General features: G+C 38.2%; 1 protein-coding gene across 1 annotated transcript in view; it reads right to left on the minus strand.

Moving 5' to 3' along the window:
- Positions 1-5,406: 5,406 nt before the first annotated feature.
- Positions 5,407-22,484, minus strand: part of FLVCR1 (FLVCR choline and heme transporter 1) — a 29,846-nt gene continuing 12,768 nt past the window's right edge. Inside the window, exons 4-10 of the mRNA XM_079107156.1 lie at positions 22,088-22,155; positions 20,949-21,052; positions 18,251-18,361; positions 17,683-17,788; positions 17,353-17,464; positions 8,769-8,836; positions 5,407-7,843 (exon numbers count right to left, since the gene is read on the minus strand). Coding sequence (XP_078963282.1) covers positions 7,769-7,843; positions 8,769-8,836; positions 17,353-17,464; positions 17,683-17,788; positions 18,251-18,361; positions 20,949-21,052; positions 22,088-22,155 — 644 coding nt within the window. The 3' untranslated portion in view covers positions 5,407-7,768. The remainder of the gene's footprint in view (positions 7,844-8,768; positions 8,837-17,352; positions 17,465-17,682; positions 17,789-18,250; positions 18,362-20,948; positions 21,053-22,087; positions 22,156-22,484) is intronic.

The raw sequence follows: 22,484 nt of genomic DNA on the forward strand, positions 1-22,484 counted from the left end.
CTGATAAAGAAAAGAACACTAGGTCATACTTCCCATCAGTCCAGCGGGGGTGCTTCTGGGGCTGCCAGGGGAGCACCCATGGGAAGGGGACCCTGGGACAGCGTAGCCAGCATGTGCTCTTGGACACTGTCAGGTCAGCAAGTGTGGGTGGGAAATCTGACAGTGTGACCCCCAGACCAGCAGCATCCCCCTGGGAACTTGTTACAAATTCTCAGCCCCAGCCTAGACCTATAGAATCAGAACCTCTGAGTCCAACACTCTATTTCATTAAACCTTCTGGGTGATTCTGAGGCTCCTGCACATTTGAGAACTTCTGGGCTACAGGTGTGGTGTCAGAGTGAGTCCTGGGTAAGGAGGCAGGGCCTGGGGCCTCCAGCAGCTGCAGGGGTTCACCCGTGTGTGGTACAAATAGTCCCACTTCCTATGTGAAAATATCCTCTTCTCCCTGGGAATGACAGGAGAAATGCCGAGCAACCTCACCTACTGGAGGATGCTTTCCGTCTTCCAGGGCCAGGTAAGCATCCACCCCAGTCTGGAGAGCTTGTTTTCACAGATTCCCAAGTAACCTGGTGCTGAGGTTACTATCACAGTCAAGTCCTTTTGCCAGTGTGGATCTGTCACATTTCAGTGTGGCCCTCCATGGCTTGATCTTCAGTCAGCAGGGCTGGGGACTGGAGAGAGCCTGTAGACCCAGCTGAGGGCTTATGTGTAAGCAAGCCCCTCCTTGTGTCACCAGAGGCGCCTGGGTCAACATGGCCAGGGTCGCCAGAGGGGTTCCACAGAGGAGCAGCCTCCAGTGGAAAACAGCACATGCTCTTCCATTCAGGCTGTGTCCTGTACAAACTTCCACCTGGGTTAGACTCAGTCACTGGACTGTTTGCCACATGGACCATCCCATTATTTTGCTTGAATGTGGCCTCAAAACCTAAGAGGTCATTGATAGTTAATGCTATGCTGCCCAGCCAGTAGGTACAGGTGGCCACTCAGTTGTTTAACAGTGTGTGTGTGTGTGTGTGTGTGTGTGTGTTGAGGATCAAGGAAATGATAGTTCATTTAAGCCATCTCTAAACCTGTTGGAGTTATGGCTTGCCCCAAACACACACGTGCGCACGCACACACACACACGCACACACACACCAGGCACGCACACATGCAGTCTGTCTCACCTGCGCACACAATCTGTCTCTTTCCGCAAACCTCTGAAATTTCAACTATTCTGAAACAGTTCAGTAAGTGGCCAGTAGAGGGGACGCGCTCCCCATTTTTGGAGAGGCAATGGCTCTCTCCAGCACTATGCCAGACATGGGTCTTGCTGCCAGATTTTAAGTGCTTAGGAAAAGGCAGGTGTACTCGTGCGTTATGAGGCACTAATGCAGAGTGACTTCAGGAATACAAAAAGGATATGAACCTCCCCCAGTTCTTACTGGACAGTTCAGACTACCAGTTTTATTCGTTTAGCCTAAACCAGTTTACAATGCAAATACAATCAAAGTTGCCTCTGAGGCTGTTACTGTCCTCCGTAACTGGTGAGATGGAAGTTGAGAAAAGGCTTTGAACAGAAAGGTGAGGGCGAAGGCCGGGGTTTGCAGAGGCATGAGAGGCAGAAACAATGAAACCGGGGCCTCCTGGGCATTCAGTCCTCTGTTCAATAGAAGAGGAAAGCCTGCCTGGGCCTACAAGGAGAGCCACCAGTGTGTCTGCTGGGCAGGAGGGGACATGCCTGTCCTCTCTGGGCTCCCATCTCATTTGCACATGTACAAATGCTGACCAAGTGCCAGTGCCGAGGTCTTGATAATTTGTTTCTTTCTCTTTCAGCATCCTCTCCAGGGACAGCTTTTTGAATCCTACACTCTGGATTAGGCAGTGGAAAATTCTGTTCACCAATAAATCTGGTCCTAGCTGTAATGATCCAGAGCTTATTTGGTTTTGGTGAAAATAGGTTTTGAAGGATTCAGGATTTTCACTGAAGAGAAATCCCTTTCACTCTTATGTTAGTCTCTTTTCTGCAACTACTCCTTCTCTTCTCCTTGGCTTCATTAATAAATCCACCCTAATTTTTCTGCTTTCTGTGCTATGGATTCCTTCTCTGTCTCCAGGAGCTCTTTATATTTCCTGTCTCCTCATTAGAGTCCTTTGATGCGGAACCCTCCCTTGCTCTTCCTCTCACTTTTCTTTTCACGGGTCAATCAATACAGACAACAGCCAGACTCCCTTCTCAAAGTGTGATTATCCAAGTGTAAAAGATCACTTATGATTGCTGTGTACTCTTGATGTACTGATTCCTCTATTATTACATACTGATCTTTTTGTGCCATGTTGCAGTTTTTGACTTAAGTCTGTTTTGCCGGGTATAAGTATAGCTACTCCTGCTCTTCTGTTTTCCATTGATAAAATCTTTTTTTTTTGTTCCTTCCTTTTCAGTCTATGTGTATTCCTACAGCTGAAGTGATTCTCCTATGGGGGCATATAGTTATTAGTATTTTAAAAATATTTTAATTGTAGGTGGACACATGTCTTTAAGTGGTGCTGAGGATCGAACCCAGGGCCTCACACAGCTAGGTGAGCGCTCCACCACTGAGCTACAACCCCAGCCCTAGTTATTATTTTTTTAATCCAGTCTTCTATGCCTTTTGATTGGAGAATTCAACCAATTTCCATTCATCAAAACTTACTGTAGCCAGTTTGTTCATTGTTTTGGTTATTTTGTAGATTCTTTATTACTTTCTTCTTCCCTTGCTATTTTATCTGATAATTTTCTTTAGCAGTATGTTTTTTTTTTTTTTAAATTTAGTTGTAAACAGAACAACGCCTTTATTTTTATTTATTTATTTTTATGTGGTGAGGATCAAACCAGTGCCTCACATGTGCCAGGCAAGTGCTCTACCACTTAGCTACAACCCCAGCCCTAGTGGTATGCTTTGATTCCTTTCTTTTTATCTGTTTTATATCTATTATAGATTTTTTTGCTTTGTGGCCACCATGAGGTTTGAATAGAACAGCTGTTACAACATTCAATATAAGTTAATTAATAGCAACTTAATTTTGATAATTTATATTCTATGCTTTTACTCTCCATTTCATGCTTCTGATGTCACAATTTGTGTCCTTTTATATTATGTATCCATTAATGAATTATCTATAGTTACAGTTATTTGTCTCTTAACCTATATGGTAGAGTTATATAAGTGATTATATACCACCATTGCATTATTAAGATATTCTGAATTTGACTCTATATTCACCTTTACCAGTAAGTTTTATATTTTCATGTGAGGAATTAGAATGCTTTTGTTTCAGCTTGAAAAATTCCTGGGGCTGGGGTAAGGGGTAAGGCACTTGCCTAGCACAAGTCCCTGGGGTTTGATCCTCAGCACCACATAAAAATAAAAATAAAAGTATTGTGTCCACCTACAACTAAAAATATATATTTAAAAAAATTCTCTTTGGTGTTGAACTCTCTCAATTCTTGTTTGGGAATTTTTTTTTTTTTTTTTTTTTTTTTTTTTTCATCTCTCATGTATCAAGGATAGCTTTTCTGGGTGAAGTTTTCCTGAATAGCAGTTTTTGTTTGGTTGTTTTTGTTTTGTTTACACATATTGAAAGAACATCCCATTTTCTTGGCCTGCAAGTTTTCTGCTAAGAAACCTAATAGCCTTATGGAAGTTCCCTTGTATGTAATGAGGCTTTTATTGATTTTGAAGTTCTGATTTTTGAAAGTTGAGTACGTCTTGGCAAACTCATATTTGGGTTGAACCTGATTTCAGACCTTTAGGTTCAGGTACTTGAATGTCCACATCTCTTTCACTCTTGGAAAATTTTTAGACATTTTTTATTTAAATAATTAATTTTCTGCCCTCCTTTTCTTTCTCCACTCCTTTATAATTCTGCCCCCCCCCCCCCAATGTCAGCTTTCTTGAAGATGTTACATAAATCCTATAGCTTCTTGTCATTCCTTTTCATGTTTTTGTTCTTGACTGGGTATTTTTAAAAGACCTGTCAAGTTCACTAATTCTTTCTTCTGCCTGGTCAAGTCTGCTAATGCTTCATTGTATTTTTCATTTCATTTACTGTATTCATCATTGGCAGAATTTGATTCTTAATGATTTCTGTCAAACACCTTATTTTGTTTATTCCTTTTTAGATTTGAGTTGTATGCCTTCTCTTATAGCTTACTGAGTTTCCTTAAACAATTATTTCCCCTGGGTTTAACCCCTAGCACCCCTAAATAAATAATTTTGAATTGCTTTCAGGAATTTATAATCTTAATTTCTTTAGTTTGTTACTGAAATATTGTGTTCTTTTGTGATACCATGTTTCCCTGATTTGGAGAATTCCTTGAAGCATTATGTTGCTGTCTCTGCATTTTAAGGAGTAATCACTTCCTCCAGTCTTTACTATCTTGGGAGAGAAATGCCTTTACCAAATCAGCCCGACTAGGGATTCTGTGACTCTCTCAGACATTTGCTATGGATTTGCCTGCTCCACACCTCTTGTTTCCTCTTGGGGGTAATTCTCAAGACTGTATGTCTTTCATCAATCCTGCAAAGCCAGGCCAGGTGCTCAGAACTTCCTGTTTGTTTTTCCTGGGGTGGCTCCCTAAAATTTTCAAGTGCCTTCTTTCAATCCTGCAGAGCATAAGACACTTGCAGTCATTATAAACAGGGGTATTTTCAGGAAGCCTGCCTTGGGAGGGTGAGGGTGAGGTGTACAGAGTATTTGAGGTACCCATGGTCCATGTGGTGGGAGGTGGGTCCACAGAAAAGCATTCCAAGGGTTTGTGTGTGTAGTGATTAATGTGTGGAGTGGTTCAATGTTAAATTTCTTCTTTGAAAGAATATTCTGGCTTTTCCCAACACTGAGCCATATCAATCACCTCAGTCTCCTGGTTGGGACAAGAAATAAGTAGCACTCTTGGAAAGCATCCCATATAGCTGGGGAAAACAAGTGTTTATGCTCTCATTTTCCTGAGAGAAATCCCAAAGTGACAGAGTTTCTCTTGGCACTGAGTAGTGCCACTCAGGGGATGTGGTCATGTGGCTAAAGTGAAACTGTTCTTACCCTCTTCAGTGCATCTATTCTCAGATCTTTTTCTCAAACTGTGTGTTAAAACCTCTACACCGAACTTCTGGATATCCACAAAGGTACTCCTGTCCATGGGTAGTTACTGAAATCAATGCTTTTGCAGGAGGACAACAATAAAAGTTCCTCTTCTGCCATCTTGCTGACCTCACTTTCTGAAGTTACTTTGTAAATGAATAAAATATGTTGGTTTGTTTTAGTCTTGACCTTGGTGGACTTCACTTCCTTTTGTTCCATAAACTACCACTTTCCTTCCTTGGTCCTCTTTCCTTCCACTCCTTGTATGTAACAAAGCACCAGAACTTTTTTCTAAAAAAGCAAACAAAATTAACATTAAAAAAATAAATTTATTATGAGTCCAAAATGATGAGGAATAAGCAAACAGATAAATTGTACAAAAAGCAAAATTTAGAACATGAATAATGACATAAAATATAGGCATTCTTCTAGCTATTGCACACAAACATACTTTTACACGCAAATATATTTTCAAAGACATTTCCCCAACATTCTGAAAAGGCAAAAGCTATATTTGCAACATCTATAAATGAAATAGCTTTTAAACTATCCAGTTTCTTTCCTAAAATCATTTGATTGAAATAGGTGATCGATGATGATCACCTATTTCATTTTGCAAAATTTTGACATTTTTGTTTGACATGTCATAATTTTTACTCAAAATACAGAAAAATTATCAATTCATTGTGCATTTTGTCACACCTTATTTTACCCTTTTCTAAACAAGGAAAAAAAATACAACACATATTGTATAGTATGTACTTTTCAGAAATAAAGTATTACAACTTTTTTTTTAGTTTGTTCAAATCCTCAAGAACTCAGCAAGTTTATTTTTTAAATACAGACTATTTCAAAATAGAAACAATTATTTGGGAGTGGGTACCCTAAAAATATTTTTGGCAATTTTAACCTATGATATAAATATCAAAAGGAGCATATTCTGCCTGAGCTACTACAGACTGACTAAAGAGGCTAAAAAGAGATTTGAAAGTCCCTTGTCTCCACAAAGTAACAAACACAATTGTTTATCCAATGGTCAGAGGCATTTTTCTCTAACTAGACCTGTTCTACTCCACAATGAATGATGTTTAATATTTAAAAAAGATCTTTGAAATCAAAGTGAATACATTCACTTCATGATCAGGAAGATGTTCTCCAGAGAGGTTAAATGACTTGTCTAGGGTTACAATGAAGAAGCAGATCTGGGACACAGAACCAGAGTTTTTGATTCTCAGCTATGTTGTTTTGATAACACATTCTCTAGGGTCAGATTCCACACAATTCATAGTCATCTGATTATAGAGAATAATTTCAACATAAACCAATGCTTATATTTTGCCTAAATTAAAACTGCTATTCACTTCAAGCATATTCCTTACATGATCAGCTTCTTTGTGTTCATGGACATAATGTAAATATTATGGTTGATAAAATGTCATTACTGTAAAGACAGTCCCTATAAGCTTGAGTCAGGACATCAACAACATTTAAACTCTCACTGTAAACAAAACACAGTGGTAGGCACTGTGGAAACACATTTGGTCCTATTCTCCTTACCCTGAGCTTATCAAAGAGCAGACTGTTTCAACAGAGTGGTGACTACATACACTCTGTGATGAAGAAAATAAACTACTCCCCTAGCACATGGATGGAATGTGTGCCTGGGCACAGTATTCCCCCAAGGAGAATGGTCATAAAAACGACACTGCATAATTAGAACAGTTAGCATCTAAGAGGTTTCCACTAAATGGGGACACCTGGGCTATCTGAAGGTATTATAGATTTCCTTATCTCAGGAATCTTCAAGGCAAAATATAGGATGCAATACAAAAAAAATCATGAGATAACCAGTAACATATGATGAAATTTTCTTGCTAGAAAGTTATATATTGAAAATAAGAAGAGAGTAAAAAAGAACACTGGGTATAAAACTACTCTATTTCAAGGGATACTAAAAAATAGAGTGTTAGCATTTATTCATGATAAGAAGGCAGCACAGAAAGAACTCATGTGCCTATGTCTGAACGCCTTAGCTTAATTAGAACATAATTCTAAGACCAAAGTTATGGTAGTATTAGAACACAGAACAGTTTTTATGTCCACTGACAGTTACTGTTACTAACAAGAATATACGAAATGGGAGAAATCTTAGCAGTCTGCTGGATGCCAGATCCCAAACTGTCCTTCAGTGGGTGAGGAGCATCATGTTGCATTCACCGTGGTGGCCCAGACAGCTGGTCAGCACAGTGGAAAGGTAGCTAATTAGGAATATATTGTATATTTGGTCCCACTGAATTTTTTAAATATAAACTGCATGTACATGTAAGTGCATTACGAGGACAAGACTCCCATGTTATCATTTTAGAAAGTCTTCTAAGTTTCCATATTTTACAAGAAAAGAAAAACACTTTTGAAAAAATATATGTCAAGTTTACTTTCAGACATGATATATGACTGAAAACGGACACTAGTTAGGTAAATGGTAGTGTTAAACATATGCAAAGCAAAAATATTTTAAGCAAAATATTGCTTAAATTAACAAGTAAAACAATAACTGTTTGTTCACAGTTCATACAGTAATTTTCAAGTAAATGTCCATTACCACCACTAATAAACCCAGGTTTACTATCCATGTGTCTCTCCAAGAGGGACAATAACTTTTCCTTTCACTTCAAATTGATGATTCTGACTGGTTGGATAACATAACTGTTTTTGGTTTTTGATCTGTGGGACTCTCAACTGGCACCTGTAAAAAAGAATTGAATATTAAAAATTTTTAGCAACTGGCATACACCATTTTAACAGACCAAGAGTTTACTCAAAAAAAAAAAAAAAAAGGTGGCTAATGTGGGGTTTGATAGAATGTAGTGGATAGCAACCCAAACCTACAGATAAGAAAAAATTAATTAAAAACCAATATATACCCACAAAGAGCAGCTCTCCATCCCTTCCCCTTTCTGACTTCACTCTCGTCAGTGCAATTCTGCTCCTCATTTTGAAACCCAGGCTCCCGTGCTCCTGGGTTCATTTCTGCCTCAGTTTTGTTACCTTTCTTTCAGAAACTGAAGTGGGAAATTGGAAGTGGATACGCACACCACCGCATAGCTTGCCAAACAGGTTGCTGTTTTCTTCTATCTCTCGGCATAAATCAAGTCTCCCAAAACATCAGTCTCTGTGCTTACTTCCGCCTCAGTCCACCACCCACCTCCCATAGCGTTTTATGTGGTGTTTTTCTTATTTCCCCATTCCTCTTCTGCGTCCCACCAACTTGTGCTTTGTAACCTTTAATGCTTTATGTGCAGCTTTTCACTGTAAGCTGGCTGATGTTCACCAATGCCTCTGAACAGTCACACTGCAGGCTGTAGCTTACCAAAGCTGCTGCTTGTGCATAAGCAGAACAGCTTAGTGTTTTGAATGAATTTTCCTGTTTTTTTCTTTTCTTTTCTTTTTTTCAGTTTCGAAATGTAGTAATAAAACTGTTGCAAAGCACTGGCATTTTATATATTCAGTAAGTGATGTACTTTAAATAAATAAATAAATAAATAAATAAATGAATGAATGCAATGAGAAGACCTCCCCCCCTAAAAAACCTGACTAAATAAAAAATAGTTTCACACTTATTCTCTGTACACTTTTCTCAATAGTAGAATCATAAAAGTATTATTACTTACAGCTTTAATTTCAACATTCGTAATTCCTATATTTATGTTGTGTCTTCTCAGATCAGACTTGATTAATGCTGAAACAGAAGCAACAACAGAGCTACAATAAATTATTTGTGAATATATTTTTCTCCAAGCAGCACAGTCTTTTCTGGCATTCTCAAAACATTTAACACACCATAATGCCATAATATTCAATAAAATACTTGTAGCCTGATAAAACACCTCTCTAAGGCTTTAACTTAATTAATAAGTCATTCATTAGTGAACAAAATATGAGATTCAAGGAACCAAGGATGAAAAGCCTTTTCTTTTCTCTAAAAGAGTCTCTGATCTAAGGAAATACTGATGTGCACATAATCATAGCATTGTAGGACTACTGGGATATTGCAGAAATGAACAAGGTAGAGTAAAAGCATGGGAGGAAATTTGCCTACATCAGTTGAAGGAACCAGAGAAGGCCTGCCAGAGGAAACACCCTTGAATCTCATCTTGAAAAATGAGTAGGAACTTGTCAAACAGACAAGAGGGAGAGGAAGGCATAAAAGCAGCATAAACAAAGGGAGCAGGGCAGGAAGAGCGCAGCCTATTCTTGATCCCGTAGGTACTTTGGTATCATCAGGGAATCAAGTACTAGAGGGAGTGGGAGGATACAATAGGTGTCAGGCACACCACATGCACAGCCCACTTTCCATCTGAGCAGGGTGGCAATGCCACCAGACCTGTGCATGAGGGAGCACAATCCGACAGCACTGTGGAGGCTGTTACGACCAGCAACAAGAGAAGAGGCAGGAAGCCCAACCAAGAGGCTAGCCTGCTGAGAGATAATGACCTGAATTTAAAGAATGATAATATGAGGGATACATTTCAGAAGCATTTTAGAAAAGAACAAGATTTGGGGATAGGATATAAAAAATGTGGTGGTAAGGCAGGGAACTGAGTGACTTCAGAGTTCTCTTCCTTGTATAATTAAGTGAACGACAGCTCTAATTTCATTAGTCATAAAGCAAAGTAGAAAGAAAAGATGAAAGTAATTTTACTTTCAGTGTGCTAAAAGTTAGCCTAATGCTTCCAATGATATCTCTCTGCATCAACTTACTTTACATCTATGTATGTCTTTGTATTAAAAGTGGATTTGCCAGGTATGGTTGGTGCATGCCTGCAAGAATTAGAAATTCATTCAAAATTGTCTCCACTGTTTGAAATACATGTTTGAATGTTGTCATCCACAGTTATTGAAACTGAAGATAAAGGAAGAAGTAGGGTGATGGGAAGAAGGCAAATTCAGTTCTGAACAAATTGAGTGTGAGATGCCCGGAGAACATCCAGGTCAGATGATGTGGTTGGACGTGTTGGCCTAAAATACAACAGAGGTCAGGGTCTAGAGAGACAGATTTGTAGGCTACTAGTGTTAAAGGGTAGTAAAAGCCATGGACTGATCAAAAAGAGTGCAAAGTAAGAAAAGAAGATAAAAGTTTGTGGCAGTTAAGTAATTTCATTAGTCATAAAGCAAAGTAGAAAGAAAAGATGAAAGTAATTTTACTTTCAGTGTGCTAAAAGTTAGCCTAATGCTTCCAATGATATCTCTCTGCATCAATTTACTTTACATCTATGATGTCTTTGTATTAAAAGTGGATTTGCCAGGTATGGTTAGTGCATGCCTGCAAGAATTAGAAATTCATTCAAAATTGTCTCCACTGTTTGAAATACATGTTTGAATGTCGTCATCCAGAGTCATCCTACTGTGCTATGGAGCATTGGAATTAACTCTTCCCATCCTGTTAACCTCCTCCACCTGCTTCAACCTTCAGCCTCCAGTATCTACTACTCTACTCTCCAGTACTGTTGAGATCAATGTTTTCAGCTTCCACACGTGAGAGAACATGAGGTATTTATCTCTGTGCCTGACTTACTTCACTTAATAAAATGCCCTCCAATTCCATCCATGTTGCCACAAATGTCAAGATTTTTCTTTTTATGGCTAAATAATATCCCATGTGAGATATACACCACATTTTCTTTATCCACTTATCTACAGATTGATGCCTAGGTTGATTTCATATTGTGGGTATTATGAACAGTGCTATAATAAAACCTATAGGTATTTTTTCGACATGCTCATTTCCCTTCTTTTGGATATATACTCAGTAGTAAAAGTGTTGAACAACATAGAAGCTCCATTTCTCATTTTATGAGGAACGCCATATTGTTTTTCATAATGGCCGTACTAATTTAATTCCCACCAACAGTGCATGAGAGTTCTCTTTTCTCCACATCCTTGTCCACATGTTAGTATTTTTTGTCATTATGATAAGAACCATACACTTGGGGTGTGATGGCATCTCGTTGTGGTACTGAGTCACATTTTCCTGCTGACTGGTGATGTGCATTTTTCCATACACTTGACCATTTGTATATCTTCTCTTGGGAAATGTCTATTTCAATCATTTGGCCATTTAAAAACTGGATTGTTATTTTGCTGTTGATTTTAGTTCCTTCTGTCCATTGAGCCCTTGTCAGACCAACGGTTTGCAGATACTTCCTCCCATTCTGTAGGCACTGTTGTGCAGAAGTCTTTTGGTTGATGTAATCCCTTTTGTCAATTTTTTAATTTTGCTGCCTATGTTTTTGGGGTCATATTCAAAAAATTTTTGCCCAGACTAATGTCGTAAAGTATTTCCTTCTTATAGTTTCATGGTTTGGGTTCTTAAATTTTAGACTTCGATTTACTTTTACTTGATTTTTGTATATGGTGAGAGGTGGGTTCTACTGTCATTCATCTGTAGATGGACATTAAGTTTTCTCCACATTTATGGAAGAGACTATCTTTTCTCTGCTGTACATTCTTACTTTCTTTGTTGAAATTCAGTTGGCTATAGATCACGGATTTACTTCCAGGTTCTCTACTCCGTTTTATGGTTTATTTGTCTATTTTTATACCAGTACCATCCTTAGTTTCCATTGCTTTGTGGGATGGTTTGAGGTCAGGTACTGAATGTCTCTGGTTTTACTCTTTTTGTTCAGTATGGCTTTGGCTATTTGGGGTTCCATAGGAATTTGAGGAGCATTTTTTTTTTCCACTTCTGGGAAGAATATCATTGGTAGTTTGATAGACTGCGTTGAATCCACAGATTTTTTTGGATAGTATAGACATTTTAATAATGCTAGTTCTTCCAATCTGTGAACATCTTTGGGTTGTCTAATTGAACTTGAATTTCATGGGGCTGGATGTCCATATCTCTCCTACCACTTGGTAAGTTTTTATCTATTATTTTGTTAAAAGTGCTTCCTCTGCTCTTCTCCATTTCTTCAACCTCTGGAACTCCCATAATGTGAACATTTATTCACTTAACAGTATCCTTCGAGTTCTGCAGGTTTTTCTCACCCCATTTCATTCTTTTTGTTCTTCTGAATGAGTTAATTTAAAAGGCCTAGCTTCATGTCTGGAAATTCCTTCTTCTGATTCATTCAGCCTATCATTTTAACTATCAACTGTATTTATTATTTTACCCATTGAATCATTCAGCTATGGGATCTGTTTTACAAAAAAAGAGAGTTTTTACACTCTCTTTTTGGTGAATTTCTCCTATGAATTGTTCTCCTGGTTCTATCAGTTTGTATTCTATTGTGTCTCACTTGGCTTTTTTCAGACCATTATTTTGAATTCCTCTTCAGACATTTCATAAATTTCCTTTTCTTTGGGGCCTGTTACTGGGGAATTACGGGGCACCCCTGAGGGTTTCGGGTTTCTTTGCTTCTCCTGTTTTTTGTGTCCCTGTGTTCACATCTGTGCGACTGGTGCAGCAGTAGTCCTTTCCAACTTCATGGAGCTTTGCTGCTATTGTCAGGGAGAGGCTTTTCCATGCGGTGGGTGCTGTGCTTTCAACTGGGTATGGTGTGTCAGCTGATTCTGGGCAGATTCAGTCATGTGGTGTCTGAGGTTTCTTCAGCTGTGATGCTTGTCAGTGGCCTAGGCTTTGTACTGTGGTAGGGTGGTAGGTTGGATGTCCTGCAGGCTGGCATCTATATGGTGGGCTCTTCACTGGTCTTCTTATAGTGAGTTCTTCTAGCTGGTCACTGGGCCAGGCATAAGTGCACGCAGACGCGGGAGGCCAAAGGCTTTGTGGTAGTCTGCCTATTCCCTGGGGGTGCGGCACTGAATGAATTCAGATGCCTGGCTCTCAGCATTTCTGTTGGGTCTAGGCTATGAGTGGTTGCAGTGATGGTACCACAGTGTGAGCATGGTGGAATGACAATGGAGGTCAAGAACGGCATGTGCTGTGACTACTAACCCCCAGGGTGGGATGCACTCTAGCAGTGTGTCCAGTTTCAAGATGGTGCCAAGTTGTAGCAGCTTGGATCATGGAGCTGGAAGGTCTACAATACTGGCTCCTACACTGTGGCAATATAGCCACAAGAACTATGGCAACTTTAAACTGTTCAGAGTCTGTGAGGTTTGTAAAAGTCACATACAGGAACAATGAGGACCAATGGGTTCTCCAGCTTATCTTTTCCCCATAAAGGTAAGTCTGTCTTGGCTCCAAGTCAATCTGGGCAGACAAGACAGTATGAGAGAGGCAGGAAGCCTCACTGGCTTCTTTCTCCCACTCCACAGTGACCTTCCACTTTGCTGCCACTCCAGTGTACTTCCTTAGTCACTTTATTATTTATTATCATGGTCTTTATTTATAAGGAGGATAAGTAATCGGCTACTCTATTCAGTCATCTTGCTGACATGGACACAGATATAAACATAGAAACATGGAAAAGTAAGGAAACATGAACCCTTCAAGGATGCATAATATTCTCTAATAGTAGACCTCAAAGAAAATGAAATTTGTGAATGTCTGAAAAGGAACTCAAAATAATGATCTGAAGGAAGCTCAGTGAGACATAAGAGAATAACAGACAATTCAATAAAATCAGGAAAACATTTCATAGTCTGAAGGAGAAAGTCAATAAAAGATCTGTTTTGGGCTTTTTGCTCTTCATTTTTGGAGGTGTATATTGACATATTCTCAAATTCAGAGATTCTTTCTTTAGCTGTATCCAGTCTACAGATAAGCCCAGAGACATTCTTCACTCTGTTACCATGTTTTCAACCTCTGTCGTATTTTGGTTTCTTAGAAGGTCCTCCTTTTCATTTATATTGCTCATCTGTTCTTGCATGCTGTCCACTTTATCCATTATGATCTGTAGCATGTTAATCAAAGTTGTTTTAATCTCTCAGTCTGATTAATTCCAGCATCTGCACTATATCTGAGTATGGCAATAGTTGCTGTTTCTTCAAGTTGTTTTTGCCTCATAGCGTCTTTTAATTTTTTCTTCATAGTCTCGCATGATACACTAGGTTCAAAAAGACTGCTGTAAAAGGCCTGTAGGAATGTGGTGGTAAGGTGTGGGGGAAGGGGAAGCAACTATTCTCCTGTAATGAGGTCTGTGCTTCTGGATTGTGAACTTCACATGTGTTGCTCAATCTCCTCCTCACCACCCCCACCTTAGGTGGGACAGGATGACTAGGGGGGGTCTAGAATCACATATTTTCCTTCTTCTACTGGAGAGGCTGGAGTGGGCAGGACTTGGGTATTTCTCTTCCCCGGGTCAGTCAGATTCTTTGATAAATCCCAGCAGGTTACACACTGGTTAAACAGTTCCTCCTGACAGCACATCTTGTTACTAACAGAATGCTCCAGGTGTATTCCAAAGGGGTTCCTTTTCTCCTGCCAGAAGCAGGAGGTAAAATCTGAAAAACTCTGAGGGGCTCGTAAGTAGGTTCCCACTGGATTTTTATTTCTGAGAGTTGTCCACCCTGAGCCTACAGCACCTCAGCAACCACAGTTCTGGTTTCCTACCCAGCAATGGTGCCCAATGGTTTTAGTTCCTGGGTTCTGGTTGAGTAAACTGTGATTCTATTTGTCTGTTGGTCTCTTCAATTTTGGAGGCAATGGTTTGCACTATAACTTTACTTCTCTTATGGATCCAAGAAAAGTTATTGATTTTTCAGTTTGTTCAGCTTTTAATTTGTTGTTAATGTGGAGAGGTGACTTTCAAATTTCTCACATGCCAGACTAGAAACTGGAAGTCCAATATTTCCCTTGAAATCCACACTGTCCCTTTTAATACTGTTCCATTATTGGTATCAATATTTTAGAAAAACTCACCAAGGTCTCTCTAGTAAAATACTCAACATATGAGAGAAATTAAGAAGCATGTTAGATGGTAAGGGTATTAATGTAAAACTAATTTCAAAGAATTTTTTAATTTCTATATGAATTTTTCAGACATGATTTGTTTGAATTAACATTCACAAATCTAATAATGTCCAAGAGAGTACAAAATTGCTCCCTTTATTTTTGGTGCAACAATAACACTCTATTTGACAGATGCATGGTATTTTTCTAGAAATTAAGAACCAATAAGGTATTACTTATGACAGATCAGTTCATATATTACATATATCATGTTTCATTTTATTAATTGAAGATAATTGGGGATAATGGAGGAAAAACTATAATAGGATGTTTTGCTTTGAGAAAACTCTCTTTGAACATGAATGAATGATAGTGACCTGAGGTGGTTGTGTATATTCAAAATAAATATTTACCACAGGTAAGATCTGAAGCTTTCAAAAAGAATGATCAGGTATGCCAACAAACATGAAAAGAAGTTTTGAATCATGTACTTCCCATAGATTAAATCCTCAATTAAGTTATAAGCAGAGAACTAATTCCTCTTTGTCTATCCACAGCCTCTGCTTCTTATTTTAGTAAAGGAATACAGAAAGAAATTTACAAAGTAAAATGACAGTAGAAATCCAACATGGGTCTGGAAATACTACTGAACATTAAGTCTGCTTCCAAAGCCACTGTCATACCTATTATGTGCATGGGCAAGCTATGGATAAAAGTTTTTTAAGTTCTCTTTCTCTGGAAACTATTCTCTTTACTGCCCATGTCCATTCTGGTTACACCTAAAAAGTGAAAGAATTAGCAAACCATTCAATGTTATTTCCACAACCTCCATGACTCTTACCACTACTATCACATAAAAATAACAATATGTATTAGGTACCTCTTTGGTGTCAGACACTATCCTGGGAGCTTTTCATGAACCACCTTAGTTAATCGTTATAGTGACTCAACACTGCAAGTTTTTAATACCCTATTCTTATATGAATGAGAAAAGGAGGACTTGAGAGTTTGTGATATTATGAGGTCAATCTATCAATCTATATCTGTATATTGTTTTGTTTTGTTTACCATGGTTTCTGGCACCCAACTCCCTCTCTGAGGCAGGGCATAGAAACTGGAATTTCTCTTCCCCAAGGTAGATCAGAGAAACCCTAATCTTCCCTTACCTCTTTGGCTTAGAGCTGGCCAAAGAAATTCTCTGATCTACCCTTGAGAATAGGTCATCTGCCTTCCTCATTCCAGAGGGTTCCTGCCCCATACCTAGAGGGAGGACTGCTATACAAAGGTCAAGAAGAATCTGAACAGACAGGCCTTGCTGGGTTTCCCCACCAGTCTATTAGCAATCATGCCTATGCAACAAAACTCCATAAAACCCCCAAAGGACAGGATTTGGGGAGCTTCAGAACAACAGAACATATGGAGGGTCACAGGAAGACAAATAAAAACTCATGTGCCAGGAGGGCGGCACACCATAACTCGATGGGGACAAAGGCTCCTGTGCACAGGACCCTTCCAGACCTTACCCTGTGATATCTCTTCATCTGGCTGCTTATTTGTATCCTTTATTAAACCAGTAAATGTAAGCATAGTGTTTCTCTGAGTTCTGTGAGCTGCCTTAGGAAATTAATTGAATTTGAGGACAGGGTTGTAGGGATCCCAGTTTACAGCCTGTCTGTCATAAGGGTACGAGAACCAGACCTGTGACTAGGTCTGAAGTAAGGAAAGCTTGGGGGATTGAACCTTCAACCTGTGAGCTCTGATGTTTTCCCCAGTAGACAGTGTCAGAACTGGTATTAGAGGATTCCCGGCCGGTGTACACTGCTGAATTGCTTGGTTGCTGGTAGGAAGAAAGCTGACCCCCTTCTAAGGTCACAGCAGTGACCTGTGCTGTGGATGTGTCTTAGGAGAGTCTGAGCTTGATTTGGTTTTCCTATCTATGTTCTTGGAGGGGTTAATTAACATCTAAGGAGGTTTGACCCAATCCAGGTCTTTACTATTCTTCTTAAAATGGATTTGTTTTCTGTGAAGAGTAACTGTATTGATTTTGAAACTTTTAAAACAAATGAACAGATTTTTGTTGTTGTCATCTGAGTACTAGGGATTGAATCCAGGGGTACTTTACCACTGAGCCACATCCCCAGGGCTTTTTATTTTTTTATTTTGAGACAGTCTTGCTAAGTTACTGAGATTGGCCTTAATCGCAACCCCCCTGCCTCAGCTTCCTGAGTTGCTGGGATTACTGGCACGTGCCACCACACCCAGCAAAACAAATTAATATAATTATATACTTGAAAGAAAATAATTTCCTGACTTTTACCTCATTTTTAACCCTTGAATTCTGCAAAGCCCTTAAGAAGCAATACACATGAAAATTAAATTAAAAACACAACACACTAATTTACCTGTTAAAATGATGCCTAAAAACATCCAGACACAAAGGAAAATGTTCCCTGCCTTAGGATCATAGTCTGATGTGAGCTTTCCTTGAGCCAATGTGAACAAAATCCCAAACACCTAAAATAAAATAAGAGAAATAATTAAGTTTCCTTCGGTAAAATAAAGTGTATATTTCCCCCCCAGAACTTTTCTTAACTCATTTTCTTCATATGGTTTGGCTTCTAGAAATATTCACTGAAAAATGAGATTATTGGAAGAAAAACTATGGTCAAACTTACTATTCATAGATGGTAAAATAATCGCCTAGGATTTAAGAGAAAGCTGAGGGGTACCACCTGTGCAGCAGCATTGAGAAGACCAGACGAAGTGCCCTCAGATTCAGGGTAAGTGATTTCAACAGCAAATTCAAAACCCAAGGGAAGGTAACCAGTCATGAAGAAGCTAGGAGAACAAAGGCACAATTATAGGAAAAAATATCAGGACAATATCACATCGATGCAAGCATTCTATAAGTGAATAGTTTGAGGTTGCTATGTGAAAGTAAAAAAGAAACTGTTATTATTGACTAACCAACTCCAAATCACAAGAACTGGGAAGCAAAAAAATTCCTGAGTTTGTTTCTGAAAAAAATTTACATCTAGTTTTCTAGGTCAATTATCTTTATACTCAAAGTTATTTGGACTAAGTAAGGATTATCCATTTTTTACCAACAGTAGACAAAAACCAATTTTCAATTGTTTTTTATAGTTCACATTTATACCTCAAAAAGCAGAGGATGGATCTTCTAGAGTTTAAAATATTACAGAATCTTAGGGTCACCTTTAAAAAATTAAAAACCAGAATAATAATACTTCAGAATTAAAACAGCATGGTATCATTTCTCCTATCATATTTGATACTTACCCAAGTATCCCTCCAGTAACAAACACGATGATAATGTAACCAAGGTCCAACGTGAAAGTAAATATAACCATTCCAATAAAAGACAAAATGTAAACTATCAAAGTAGTCTGTCTAAAACAAAAACAACAAAACTGTTAGTATTTTTTTCTGATTATTGTAGGCACATAAAAATCATGTGGCTAGCCATTGCTCTATCCAAACAGTAATAAATCTTTGTTTCTCAAAATTTGTCCGTTCTAGCTGGGTGCAGAGGTACATGCCTATAATCCCAGTGACTTGGGAGACTGAGGCAGGAGGATTAAAAGTTCAAGGCCAGCCTCAGCAATTTAGTAAAACCCTAAGCAACTCAGCAAAACCCTGTCACAAATAAGAAATAAATAGGGCTGATGATGTGGCTCAGTGGAAAAGCACCTCTGGGTTCAATCCCTAGTACCAAAGCAAAAGGATTCACCCATTCTTCTTATCTGTAGAAAATGTTATCCACCAAACCAAGGACTTTCAAGATTAAATTTAAGATTCAACTGCAGCAGGAAAAGAAACTCACATCATAGCCAATGCTCAGATAGGAAGGATACTCATACAGTCAAAATAACTTTTATGCCACCAAATAGGAGAGTTCTCCATTCATCTCTTATGATTCAGATCAAATCCTACTTCTTTCAAATGCCTTCCCTAACCACTGCAGCTTACAAAATTCCCTCCTCCAAATTCCCTTATCATTTATACCTACATAACTGGCATTTTAGTCTGCTATCTTATCACTTAATTTTTCATATGTGGATGCCTTATATGACCCATTTAGACCATGAGTGTCTCAAGGATAGGGATCACATACTGCTTGCTATAATTCCTAGCCAAAAAGGATGCACATAACAGGAGTTGGGAGAATGAATAGGAGTTACCCTGAGCAGAAAGTCAGGGTGAAAAGAACATATTTCTATGCCTACCAAGTTTTCTAAACATATAGTGGACCAAAGACTATCAAGAAAGGTAATCCTTTACATAACGCTCTTCATCTACAAATTAACTGAGTTTTACCCTAAGATATAATTTTACAGTAATGAAGCCACAATAAGTGCCGTCTTAAATTGTGAGAGAATTATCTCAGAGAATTTCAAGGTCAAAGATACTTTTGGGAGGGTTTAGGATAATAGGTATAAATACCTCAGGTCTTAAAAGCATATCTGACAGAGTTCCACATTTCATTCATTCAGTTTATTTCATTCCATTCATTTATTCACTCACAGATCCATTCATTCATTCTCCTAAGCAGACAAGAGAAATTTTAGCCTATTGTTCTTTTAAGGCCTCCAGGAAATGATGCTGCCTCTGAAACCCTTTCTTGATCTCCCAATTGGAATCTTTCACATTTTCTTTTATGTTAGCATTTTGCTGTTCCATATAGGTGCAAATCAACAGCATTTTCATATTGTGTATTTTACAATAGTTAAGTGGTGCTATGGCTTGGAACATCTTAACCAAATATTTTTACCAAAAATAAAAGCAAATGTTTTTGATGGAAAGAACAAGAGGAAGTCTGTCAAAAGTCAAATGTTCTAAGAAAGGACCCATTTTATGGATGGAACTAGAGAATATCATGCTAAGTGAAAACTAAAGGCCAAATGTTCTCTCTGGTATGTGGATGCTAACCCACAAAAAAGGAGGGTAAGGAGTGGACGAATACAAGTCCACTGGATTAGACAAAGGCAAACAAAGGGAAGGGTTGGGGGAGGCGAATAGGAAGTACAGTAGAATTAATCAGACATAACTTTCCTAGCCTGTACTCAAATACACAACCAGGGTAACTCCGCATCACGTACAACCACAAGGATAGGATCCTAATTAGAATATGTTGTACTCCATGTATGTATAATATGCCAAAATACACTCTACTGTCATGTAAAACTAAAAAGAACAAATAAAAATAAATACATAAGAAGACAGAACCTATTTTAGTTAGAAGTGATTCCTTCTAAAGAAGTATATATACATATTGTAAAATTGAAAGAAGTTCATCAGGTATCCAAATTCTCAAAGATAAAATAAATATGACTGATAAAATAAAACAATGTATAGATTATTGAAACACTGCTAAACAACAGGAACCTATAAGTGTTTAGAATTCAGGTTTTTAAGTAACAGTAACACTTTAAATCCCTTAAGATAAAAAGTAAAGTTTCTTTCACCATTTAGAATGATATTGGCTGGGCTGGGGAGATAGCTCAGTTGGTAGAGTGTTTGCCTTGCAAGCACAAGGACCTGGGTTCGATCCCCAGCACCGCAAAAAAAAAAAAAAAAAAAAAAAAAAAGAACGATATCGGCCATGGGCTTAGCTTAGATGGCCTTTACAATGTTAAGGAATATTCCCACTATCCCTATTTTTTCCAGTGTTTTGATCATGAAGGGGTACTGTATTTTATCAAACGCTTTTTCTGCATCTATCAGTAAAGTTTCTTTTAAAATCAAAATACCTTTGGGTCCCAGTGGCTTGGGAGGCTGAGGCAGGAGTATCACGAGATCAAAGCCAGCCTTAGTAACTTAGCGAGGCCCTAAGCGACTCAGTGAGTCCCTGTCTCTAAAATATTTTAAAAATGGGCTGGGAATGTGGGTTGGTGGTTAAGCACCCCAGGTTCAATCTCTAGTAACCCCACAAAAAAAATTTTGGTTATACACCATACACACATCTACTTTCACTTACTTGTATGTTTTGGTATGATCCAGCCACAAGCCACAGAGAATGGAGCCCACCATTCCAGCTACTACCAGTGTTAGTCCAATCCTTCCAGCATTCACTTCTTCTCCCTGAAAACAATTTGCAGAAGCTAATCAGATATTTTAAATTCAGACAGATCTTTTATATTCCCTACCTTAACACAGACCATGGAAATAATCAGATAAAATTAAATACACAGCAGGAAGATGTGATATCTGTGTCAGGGTTTGGGGGTGGGTTGGAAAAAATACATGGAGGGCATCATATTTTAAAACCAGAAAAAAATTTCTAAAATAATAAAAGGAATAAAAAAGGAAAATTTTCCTTGTTCCTCCATAGTTAGAAGCACAAATATTTTTATTAGGATTCTTAAGTAATTTATAGATGTTTAAAAAAGAGGGTGAACACCTAGCTTTTACAGAGTACGACTGTGTTCTCCTTTGAAAAGCAGAGAGGTCAGTTAAAAATATTTACTTCTTCATGCTTATGTTGATTTCCCTTTAAAATAGTTTGTCTTTTTCCATGTAACTATATCCATGGTCACAGTGATAATAATTTCTGTTTCCAACACTGTATGCTTTATAAGTCGGATTGAACATGTTTAATAAAAATTAAGGGAGATCACTGGGAGTGGTGGTGCACACCTGTAGTCCCAGTGACTTGGGAGGCTGAGGTAGGAGGATGGTGAGTTCAAAGCCAGCCTTTGTGAGGCCCTGAGCAACTTATCGAGACCTTGTCTTAAAACATAAAAAGGGCTGGTGGTGTGGCTCAGTGGTTAAGCATCCTTGGGTTCAATCCTTGGCACCCCCCAAAACAGTAACTATATGAAGACCAATTCTCTTTTTCTTCCTTTTTTTTCTGCTTTCTTCAGTCCTTTTCACCCCCTCCACTCAGCTTGAGCGCATTTCTAAATCTTTAAATAAGATCCTGCCTTATTCAACTAGATCTTTAAATCTGTTAACATTTTGTTTTTTTTAACAAAATGTATTCTCAATTAAAACAGATGTAAATCTTTTACAGTAATGAAGTCTTAATTCTTAAACTTATGATAATCCTAATAGGTAATATACTGCTTAAGAAAAATTCTTGGTCAGACATGCAATAAGATGAAAGCAGAAGCTTACCTCATAATAGGTCAATATCATTTGATTTAATAATGTTGAGACTGAATAAAATGCTCCAGTCATGATTCCTACAACAAGGAAGAAAAAATCATAAATGTAGTAACATGAAGTAACATTGAATACCACAAGACAGCTGTGAAAATATAATGTATTTCTCACACTGTTGATGATAACAAAAAACTATTGCCATTCCCTTTCAGAATGTGGACTGATCAATTTAACACCCAAATTTACTAAAGATAAGTGCTATGATTTGGATACAGCATGATGGGAAGTTTGGTTACTAGTATGGTAGTGTTAAGATCTTTTTTTTTTTTTTTTCCTTTGTGGTGCTGGAGACTGAACCCAGGGCTTTGTGCAGGCAAGGCAAGCACTCTACTAACTGAACTATATCCCC

The sequence above is a fragment of the Sciurus vulgaris genome, assembly GCF_902686455.1.
Source record: "Sciurus vulgaris genome assembly, chromosome: 12".
Lineage (NCBI taxonomy): Eukaryota > Metazoa > Chordata > Mammalia > Rodentia > Sciuridae > Sciurus > Sciurus vulgaris.